At 43.3% G+C, this 9,831-nt stretch overlaps 1 protein-coding gene and 1 long non-coding RNA gene across 9 annotated transcripts in view; one reads left to right on the top strand and one right to left on the bottom strand.

Moving 5' to 3' along the window:
• Positions 1-3,651: 3,651 nt before the first annotated feature.
• Positions 3,652-5,841, bottom strand: LOC139078688 (uncharacterized). The gene is made up of 2 exons (XR_011531708.1): positions 5,706-5,841; positions 3,652-5,473 (listed from the first exon to the last, which is right to left on the bottom strand). It is a non-coding gene; the product is annotated as an uncharacterized lncRNA (long non-coding RNA).
• The window catches only part of SMC5 (structural maintenance of chromosomes 5), an 82,213-nt gene continuing 77,848 nt past the window's right edge, over positions 5,467-9,831 (top strand). For all 8 annotated transcript variants that reach the window (XR_011531704.1, XR_011531705.1, XR_548638.2 and 5 more), the window contains exon 1: positions 5,467-6,175. Coding sequence is in view for 2 of the 8 variants with exons in the window: in XM_008543753.2 (XP_008541975.2) it covers positions 5,988-6,175 (188 nt within the window). In the remaining 6 variants the exon portion in view is untranslated. The remainder of the gene's footprint in view (positions 6,176-9,831) is intronic.

Here is a 9,831-nt window from a genome sequence, read left to right as displayed (position 1 = left end):
TTGAAGGCAGCTTTTGTCTACTCACAGTTTCCTCGAAATTTTAACTATGAATGTGTGTTGAAAATAATTGAATGCTTTTCCTGCTTTGATCTTTCCCTGTAATCTTTTTGTCTGAGGAATCATATTAATTGATTTGATTTGATTTGATACTATTCAATCAACCTTGAATTCCTGTAATAAACCCAATTAGGTCATGACATATTTACTTTTTTGAACATTGCTAGATACTTACATATGTGTTTCATGAGTAAGATTGACAGAAAATTTTCATTTTCTTAGGAACTAGGAGATTTAGACAAAGTTAGACTCATAAGAGGAGCTGGAAAGGCTTCCTTCTTTTTCTGTATTCTAAAAGAGTGGGCAGGATTAGAGCAACTAGGGGCGATTTTATCCCTTATGGGACATTCGCCAATGTCTGGAGACATTTTTGGATGTCAAAACTAGGGAGGTGATACTGGCATCTAGTGGGTATATCCAAGGATGCTACTGACCCTCCTGCAATGTACAGGAGAGCCGTCTCCTCTTCCCCCAACAAAGAATTTTGTCTTACCCAAAAGCTCAATAGTGCTGAGGTGGTCATTTCTTCTTTCATTCTGAATGAATAATAATCACTATCCTAATTGTGTATTTGTAATTTTGTATTTTTTCAGAGGGGGCTTCAAAACTTAGACAAGCTTCAGGTCCCACAGAACCTGGATTTGGTGGGAAAAAGAGAGGGCACTGTGGAGAGGAGAGGGATGTGTGTGTGTGTGTGTGTGTGTACGAGAGAGAGAGAGAGAGAATAGCCATGGAGCAAAAGCCAATGCTAGAGAGAGGGGAAAAAACAGAGAAATTTTGTTTTGACATAATTTTCAAATAATCACAATTACTAAGAAATTAGTCACAAGCAACAATACCAAGAAACTGAAGGAAAGTAATTAGTGTGGTGTACAGTCTAGCAATTCCCATTCTTGGTATCTATCCTAGAGAAATGCCAGCACATACACATCAAGACGTGTCTGAGGATGCTCCCTGCAGCAACGTTTGTGAAAATGAAAAATTGGAAGCAATCTACACATCAAATCAGGAGAGTAATGGATAAAGTATATTATATTTATATCAAACCCTAACAGCAGTTAAAAGGGAACCAGACTTATATGTGTCGACATGGATATATCTCAAAAACATATTTTTGAATGAAAACCCAGGTTGCATAACTATTCTTACAGTATTTTTATGCTAATACATTTATATATATATGCATGTAATACATTATATGTTTATGTAATGCATTCACACTTGCACTATTAGTACATATTTTCTGTAAATAAAATGCACATAAACTACAAAACTCGCCTTAAAGGGCATTACATTACACACTGAACAAATATACGAGTAGTTAATACTGGGGATTAAGGAATGTAGTAAAATTCAGAAATAAAACGTCAAATGTACACTAATTTTATCTGTATGTTCTGATTTTTAAGAGGAGAATGTATCCATATGCTTCATATGTAATTTTTTAAAAAGTAGATAATAGAGGGGCCGGCCCAGTGGCACAGCGGTTAAGAGCACACATTCTGCTTCGGTGGCCCGGGGTTCGCAGGTGCAGACATGGCACCGCTTGGCACGCCATGCTGTGGTAGGCGTCCCACATAGAAAGTAGGGGAAGATGGGCATGGATGTTAGCTCAGGGCCAGTCTTCCTCCGCAAAAAGAGGAGGATTGGCAGCAGTTAGCTCAGGGCTAATCTTCCTCAAAAAAAAAAAAAGTAGATAATAGAAAAAAAGACAGTGAAATCATGCCCAATTATTAACAGTGTTAATTCTTGATTGTAGGGATATGGATGAATGGTTGTTATGTTCTGCTTTGTGCCTTTTGGGTTTTCAGACTTCCGAAAATAATAACAAAATTACAAATACAATTTTAATTATAAAAAAAGCTTTATGGCTCCCAAAGCTGTGGAAGGAAACTTAAACCAACAGGTTTATGGGGGAGTTCAGCAGTACCACAGCTTGTTGAGAGGCTGGCATGAAATGTCACTCTTGGTGACCAATGCCAAAGAACTCACTTATTTTATAATTTACGTAGCAGATTTCGACAGATTTTAACACAATTCTGACAATTCCCAACTTTCTTTCCGTTGGGAAGTAACGGTGTGAGGGGAACACTGGCCCTCCTGGCAGGTCCTCCCAAAGCTCTGCTCCGCGCCCGCCCTCGCCTGCGCCGGGAGGACTGTCAGTTCACTTTGCAAGGACTGGCAGAAAAGGAGATCGCACACAGCCCTTTAGCGCCTTGTTCGTGATCTTTCTGAAATTGAAGGTAAAATCCTTCTGGAACAATTTAATACTGTTTTCTCATTTTATATCCTCAAAAGGAATGAAAGCCTGTTTAGCTCTAGGCTTTCTATCACGACAAATCACAAAGATATTAATTCTTGACGATTTTTAAAATCTTTCGGGATGGAAATTTTGGGAAGAGGCAAATCTGTTGAGACATTGATCCAGAAGATAAAAATGAAATATGAAAAAGGGCTTAGAACAGTAGCTGGCATATGGTAAATGCTGTTAGTATTAGCTATTTCTACTAATACAGAGCTATTGCTACAACCAGTTCCAATACTCACATTGGATCCAATACTCATATTTTGATTGTTTTAAACATTTGTGTGATGTTTGAAAAATATTTTTTAAAATTAAAAACTTTAAAGCGCCCTTAGCTCTAGCGGAAGCTTGCTGTATGGGGTTTTAGTTCCCCTGTGGGAGGGGCGATGGTTCTCCTCAGAACCCCTCATCCCTGCCTAGATCTTCCCCATCAGTTCTTGAACTAGGTTGATTACAAAGTGGCGGGGGCGGGGGGGGGGGGGGGGGAGGTCTGGGGGAGAGGCATTGTTCCCGAATGCCAAGGACTTAGGTTTTAGCATCTGACTTCTTCCCTTCCTTTCAAGCCATGAGTGTTCACTTTGCCACTTTCTGAATTTGCCAGAAGCAAAAGCAATATTCCCTCTCACGTGTTATGTAAACCAGAGGAGATTATTCGTGTTAGCCTGTAAGGGTTCTTGTTAGAACTGGAATAGTAAAACTGTCAGAGATGGTTTCAGCCGAGTCCCATTGCATGCGTCTTGCCCCACCTTCCTGCTATCGTGGCATCTTTATCAAGGGCTTGGGGTGAAGTCAAGAAAGAGAACACAGAAGATGGTATTCTGATGGTGAGGTGAAACATATTTATAACCCTTGACTCTGCCCCTTTCTGCCAACCTTTTGTTTGTGTCAGTTTTAATGTTTCTGCAGAATTAGAAGGCTGTCACTGAAAATGGCCCTCAGTCACTTACTCCTTGGTCAGTATAAAGTTAAATACAATTGCTTTGCCACATCTATTAGCTAGCAAAGATGGCATGATGAACTCAGCTGACTGGACTTAAAACCCTAAGAAGCATAGGATTAGCTCTTGTGGCTCATTCATTAGCATCAGATCCTGGTTAATTGATATTCTGCTCCAAAAACCGTCTCCCTCTGCCTCTTGAACAGCACCCTTTTCAAGGCAGTTTTCACCAGTGGAATTAAAGAATCCAGAAGTAGCAAGACAAATGTCTGAACTAGAGTAGTCTGCCAGAGGATCCTCGGTTCATGCAAACTTCCAGTCATAGAGTCAAACAAAAAAAGAAGTATTTAAATCAATTGTAGTATATCTGTTTAATGGAATACTATATAGTTACTTAAAACTATGTCACAGAAAAATATGTAATGGCATGGAAAGACATTCATAATATATCCAGTGAGAAAAAGAGGGTTAAATAACAGTATATATAATACAATTTGTACAGTATGATACTTTTTTTTTGAACAAAAGGAGCATACCATACATATACAAGGAAAAATACATAAAACATACCCCAAAATCTTAACAGTGATTAGTCTGGTTAGAGGAATTATGAGTAAATTTTCCCTTCGTGTATGTTTGTTTTTCTGCGCGTATTCCCCAAATTTCTGAATTTAACATGTATTGTTTTCATAATTAGAAGCAAAACCAGTAATATTTTCCTTTTTAAAGGATGGTGATAGAGTGTGACTGGCTGCCTGTTTAGACTGGCTGTGTGCATCTGTGGGGTCATCACAAGTTCAGGGGTTCATTCTAAACTTTCAAGTTTATACGCACAATTTGATTAGTTCAGTAAAGAACTGATGATGGTACAGAAATGATCAGACTGGTACCCTGCCCTCAACTCCCATTACTACTGCCTATATTCTTATTTTTCCACTAGGATAGATTCCCCCAAATGTAATCACTTCCTCAAAGAATTTGACTCTTCTAATGCTCTTCAAGCAGAGTACCAAATTACTTTGCAAAAAATCTGTACTAGCAATGTTGGGAATGACAGCATCATGCACTCCTAAGCACTGACTATTTTTGTTATTTACCACCATGTGAACAGTTTTAAAGCTGTTCATTTTCATTTGCATTTTTAAAAATTTCTAGTAACCACGCCAAGTTCACATGCTTTTTACTTATTCTATTTTATTTGGTTATAACTTTCAGAGACAAAGGATTCCATTTGTGTGAAAGGAAGAAGCAGACACCTGGGGCAGGAGCAGTGGTCCAGGAGTCAGGAATCCAGGTCCTACTGCAATAGTTTCCTGACTGGCCCCCCCCCCCCCCCACTTCCAAGCTTGACCCCTGCAAATAGCAACCAGAGCAGTCATTTTAGAACTTCAATCAGATCACGTCCCTCTCCTGCTTCAAACCATCCAAAGGCTTCCCATCGCTGAAAAATAAAATCCAGCTCTGCCATGACGGGCAAGGCTCTGCTGTGCAACCTGGGTCACTTCACCGCAGCCACACTGGCCTTCCCTTTGTTCCTCAAACATCCCACTTGTTCCACCTCAGAGCCTCTGTCCTTGCCCGGCAGGCATGCTCTTTTGTCATTTATGCGCGTGGCTCCTTCTCCTTCAGGGTTTAGCTCAAACAACCCCTCCTCGACAGGCCTTCCATGCCTCCCCCATCGCGCTCATTCTGTTTTATTTTCATAGCACCTATCACAGCCCGAAATGATCCTGAGCAATTGCCGCTCCACTTGTTCTTTTTCTGCCTCCCACATCAGAAAATAAGCTCCAAGACAGGCAACCCTGCCTGGCTCTTTTCCTGCCGCGGCCCCAGCCTCCTGCAGACGAGACATTAACTATTCAGTGAATGAAGATCTACGTGGACCTCAGGGCGCGGCATCTTTAACGAGGGGGCTATCCTGATGAATGTGAGCAGATTTAAGGGGAAGCACCCACTCAATGAAGCCAGCGCACTCTAGCTCAGGGATTTCTAGAAACCCCGGAGGAGGAAGTCTTAATAGGGAATCAGGGAGCGAGGGCGTGGAGAGTCACTGAGGGTCCGCGCGGCGTCCTCTTTTCCCAGGTTGGAGAGCGCGGGAGACCTCGCGCGACGCTCTAAGGGGAACACGGGCGTAGAGCCATTTGGAAGAGTTTTCATTTTTTAGGCACGGGGACCTGATGGGAAGCAAACGGGAAGCAAGCTGAGGAGACGATGAGCCAAAGAGCGGCGAGCGCCGGCGCACTTGGGCGGGCCCGCGGGTGGAGCGCGAGCCAGGCTGGCCAGACGTCGCCCGCCCCGTGTCCCCGGCCCGCCCCAGGTGCCACCACAAACGCCTCCTTCCGCCCCCTTGCGGGTCTGCTTTCTCGGACCAGTTAAAGGGCTTTCAAAATACTAAATGCAACTGACATCTTTTCCTGAGTTAAACTCTGAACCACGCAGAAACAGAGACAGCAGTCCCAGCGTCCGCACCACGAGACGCCCCACCGCCCGCATTCTCACCCGCTCAGGCCACCGAGGCGCGGGGCGGGGCCTGCCCGCTGACGTCAGCGGGCCGGGACTGCGCAGGCGCGGGGCGGGCTCGCAGCCGCTGTCGCGCGCGGGGCAGTTCGCGCGGGAGCGGGGCGCCTGGGCGCCCGTGCTGCAGGTCGGTGGGAACGGAAGCTGCTGCGGGGCGGAGAGGAAGCCAGGATGGCGACTCCGAGTAGGAAGACGTCGACCCCAGGCCCCCTGGCCTCCAAGAGACCTCTCCCGAGAGATCCTTCATCCGAGGTCCCGAGCAAGAGAAAGAGTTCGGCCCCGCCGGCGCCACGGCCACTGCAGTCGTCCGGGCCTTTCGTGGAAGGCTCCATCGTCCGCATCGCGATGGAGAACTTCCTGTGAGTGGCTGGAGGCCGCGCCGCAGCCGGGGGCTCGGACTGCGTGCGTGGGGGGTGGGCGGAAGTGTGCCTGGCTTGTGGGGCTGGCCGTGAATTCGTGCCGGGGCTACCGGGAGGATGTTTACTCGTAGGCCGTGGAGATTGACGTGTGTGGTGCGGTAGGAGTGGGTCTTGAGTGATGCGGGTTTTTTTATTCATTCCACTAACGTTTTTTGAAGGCGTCATATGGCGGGCAGTGGACGTAGTAGGGATTAGATCTCTGCTGGCCGGGAGTCAGGGCCTATAGAGGGAGGACATAATCTGTAATTCACAAAACTGTGGGCCCTGGGAACTCAGGAAGCAACAGTTAAAGCAGAGTGGCAGCGATGCTGTGGCAGGTTCGTAAACAGTAGGCAGTTGCCAGGTAGACAAAGATGGTGAAGGTTGTTCTGGATGGAGGTTGAAGTGTGCAAGAAAAGTAAGCCTTACTCGCAATTGTTGGGCCTCCTAACATGCTCTTGACCCCTCCAAACCCAGCTTTTTCTCTGGTTCCTTTCTTTCTCTTCGGACAACTCATAATGATAATAATCACTTTAGAATTTAGTAAATATATTTTGACAGAAATACCTTGTGTCTAACACCTTACAGTTCATTTGGTCAACGTCTTTTTTTTTAAAGCTTGCACATAGTGTCGTAGGGGAAACAGAATCTCAATGACAGCCCCAATATTTTTTTTCAAGTATCTATCATGTGCCAGGTGTAGAAGTAGGTACTTTAGTTACACGATGCTCTCTTACTGTTCTCATAACAACTCTGTATATTATCTCTATTGATGAGATAAGCTCAGAGATGTTGATTTGCCCACATATACACAGGTAATAAGTAGCTGAACTGCTGTTTGAATCTCGATCAGGAAAGATAAATATAATCAGATAAGGTATCTATCATGGTAACGTATATATCAGGATGCCATGGGGGGCACAAAGGATGAAGTGGTTAATTTTGTCCACAACTGTGAGAAAGGGCTTTGTACAAGAGGTTATGAAAGTCTTAAGAGAAGAGCGTTGTAGACAGAAGGAACAGCCTGATGCACTTTATTTTTAGGAAGTGTCCAGTATTTTAGTAGGGCTAGAACGCAGGATGTGAGTCAGTAGGTGGACAGAGCTGATACTGAACAGGTAGGGAACTGTTGAGGGTCTATTTTTTCTGTGCTGAGGAATTCCAGCTTCATCCCGTAGGCAACCAGGATGCATTTGAAGCAGGGAACAACATGTGATTTATATTACTCTGAAGGCAATGTGAAGGATGATTTAGAAAGGGTGCAGGATTGGAGGCAAGAAGACATTTACAGTGTCAAGGCAGGAGATGATCAGGGTTTGAACCTAGGAGTAGCAGTGGGGAGTAGGAGCAGAAACAGATTTGACAGCATCTGGCTACAAATTGTGAGGGATGAGGATAAGAGAGAAATGCAGTATTTTTCTCAACTCTCCCTTGACTGATTGGTGAGATATGGTGCCATTCAGAAGAGGGAGCAATTTAGGGAGAATAGTAATAAATGCCTTTTGGATTGTGTGACTTGAGGTTTCCTGTGGGGCATCTACAAGAGATCTTCTGTAGACATTATTTATAAGGGTCTGGAGCTTACAGGAAGATGTGAACAGGTGAGAGATTTGGGAATCATGCATACAGGTGGTTTGTTGAAGTTGCAGAAATGATTGAGATTGCTCAAAAGGAAATATAAATAGAAGGAATAAAACATTGAAGGATGAGCAGAAGAGGAACTCAGAGATTGAGTAGAAACTGTTCAGGGAGGTAAGAGGAGAACCGTGCGAGAGTATTATTTAAGAAGCGAGGGAAAAAGAGTGTTTCAAAAATATCATCTGCTACATTGGGGTCAGATAACAGGACTGAAAAGAGCCCATTGCATTTAGCATTTAGGAAGTCTGACCCTTAGATAAAGCAGTGGAAGCAGGAAACTTTGCAAGTCATAGAAGAATGAATGAGTGTGAGGGAGTAAAGCTTGGACAGGAACAGAAGAAAGAAAAGATGGCTGGAAGTGCAGCACTAGGTGAGGTTCGGTTTATTTTCATGGTGAGAGGACTTTGAGTTTAGGAATGAAGTAGGAGGAGTAGGCTTAGAGCACTGAACTGGCCTGGAAGAGAGCAGTCAAGGGAAAGATTTCTGAGTGAACCAAGTTGAATGGGATTGGGAGTGGAGGGAGAGAGTTCTTGGCAGAAGGAATAGCATATGCAAAGGCTTGGAGAAAGAAGGAAGTATAAGATCGTCAAGAAGCTGAAAGAAATTCATTATTGGTAGAATTTAGAGGTCTGATTAGAGAATAGGGGAAGGAGATAGAAAGCAGAAAAAGGTGAAGCTAGAGCTGAATTATGAAGGGTCCTATTTTTTTCTTAGTTATTCTTTTTCTTTCTTTCTTCTTTTAGCAAGTCAGATTGCATGTCTACTAACATGATTTGGTGATTGATTGGACGACTGGGTAGCGTGGGTAGAGGTGAAGGAGATGGTAGAATCAAGGATGATGCAAAACTAATGCCTTGGTTTCTGATTTGGGCAATGCGATGAATGATGGTATGATTCACAAAGAGACCACAAGGGTGGTTTTGGATGGGAAAGATGGTGGATTTAGTTTTGAATGTGTTAACTTTGAAGTGACTGTTGTGGGAGATCCAAATAGAGTTATTGAGGTGGTAATTGCATCTATAGGTCATTTGGGCCTACTTTTAGCATGTAGATGGTACCTGAGGCCATGGAGAATGCTTGAGATACCAGGCAAAGTGTGTAGACTGAGAAAAGGGTGGGCATTTGACAATAGCCCTTTCATGGGGAGCTCAGAGAAAAAGAAACTCACAAAAAGAGAATTCTCAATAAACGTATTATAGAATTAGAACAATTAATATTTTTAATGCAGAGGCTTTGTTTTGTTTTTGGCAACTCTTCCTGTTTATAATATCTATGTGTATGTTATAGGCCAGAAATTCTCATGCTTTTTCTTGTTGTTTTGATTGTTTTCTTAAATACCAATTGCATTACTATTTTAGTAAGACAGTTGTGCAGAGATTTCACAGCAGGAAGTTCAAGTGTTAAAAGAATGAGGCTTCATGTGTTGAGATTAAGAAGTTCCGAGTCAGGTAATTTTCTAGATGTCTGACGTTCCCAAACTGGTTTTATTTTAGTGGTTGTAAAGGGTTTCTTTAAGACCCAGCTGTTAACAAAACAAAGCATCTGAAGAGATCAAGTAGATAGTTGCTGTGTAGAGCTGTGAGGTTGGAAAGCTGCCAGAAAGTATTTCTCCCTTACCATCTGTATTTATTTTTATTACCATCTGGAATTTCAAAATTATTGATTTTTTCAGTATTAAAGTTGAAGTATGCTTGGTTACATTATTTATATACTTAGCAGGTTAGTAGCAAGCTAAGCTTTTATTCTTGGGAAATTAGTTGGCCCCTAACTGAAACCCTATGGGAACAGGACATTATTTCTGGGTTCCAGTTAAGGGTATTCAAAGACAAGGCGGAAGAATATCCGAGCGAGAGTTTGCTTCCCATTTTGCCATAGCTGTCCCGGCAGGTAATAAGGATTAGATGTTCCTGGTGCAGGTAGGTAGAGTGCTGGGTACCATGCAGCTTTCTGGTGTGAGATCTTACTAAAGTGCTTGGTGG

Source organism: Equus przewalskii, chromosome 22, assembly GCF_037783145.1.
Source record: "Equus przewalskii isolate Varuska chromosome 22, EquPr2, whole genome shotgun sequence".
In the NCBI taxonomy this organism is placed as follows: domain Eukaryota; kingdom Metazoa; phylum Chordata; class Mammalia; order Perissodactyla; family Equidae; genus Equus; species Equus przewalskii.
Note: the sequence above shows the minus strand (reverse complement) of the source record. Positions and strands in the feature narration are given on the sequence as shown.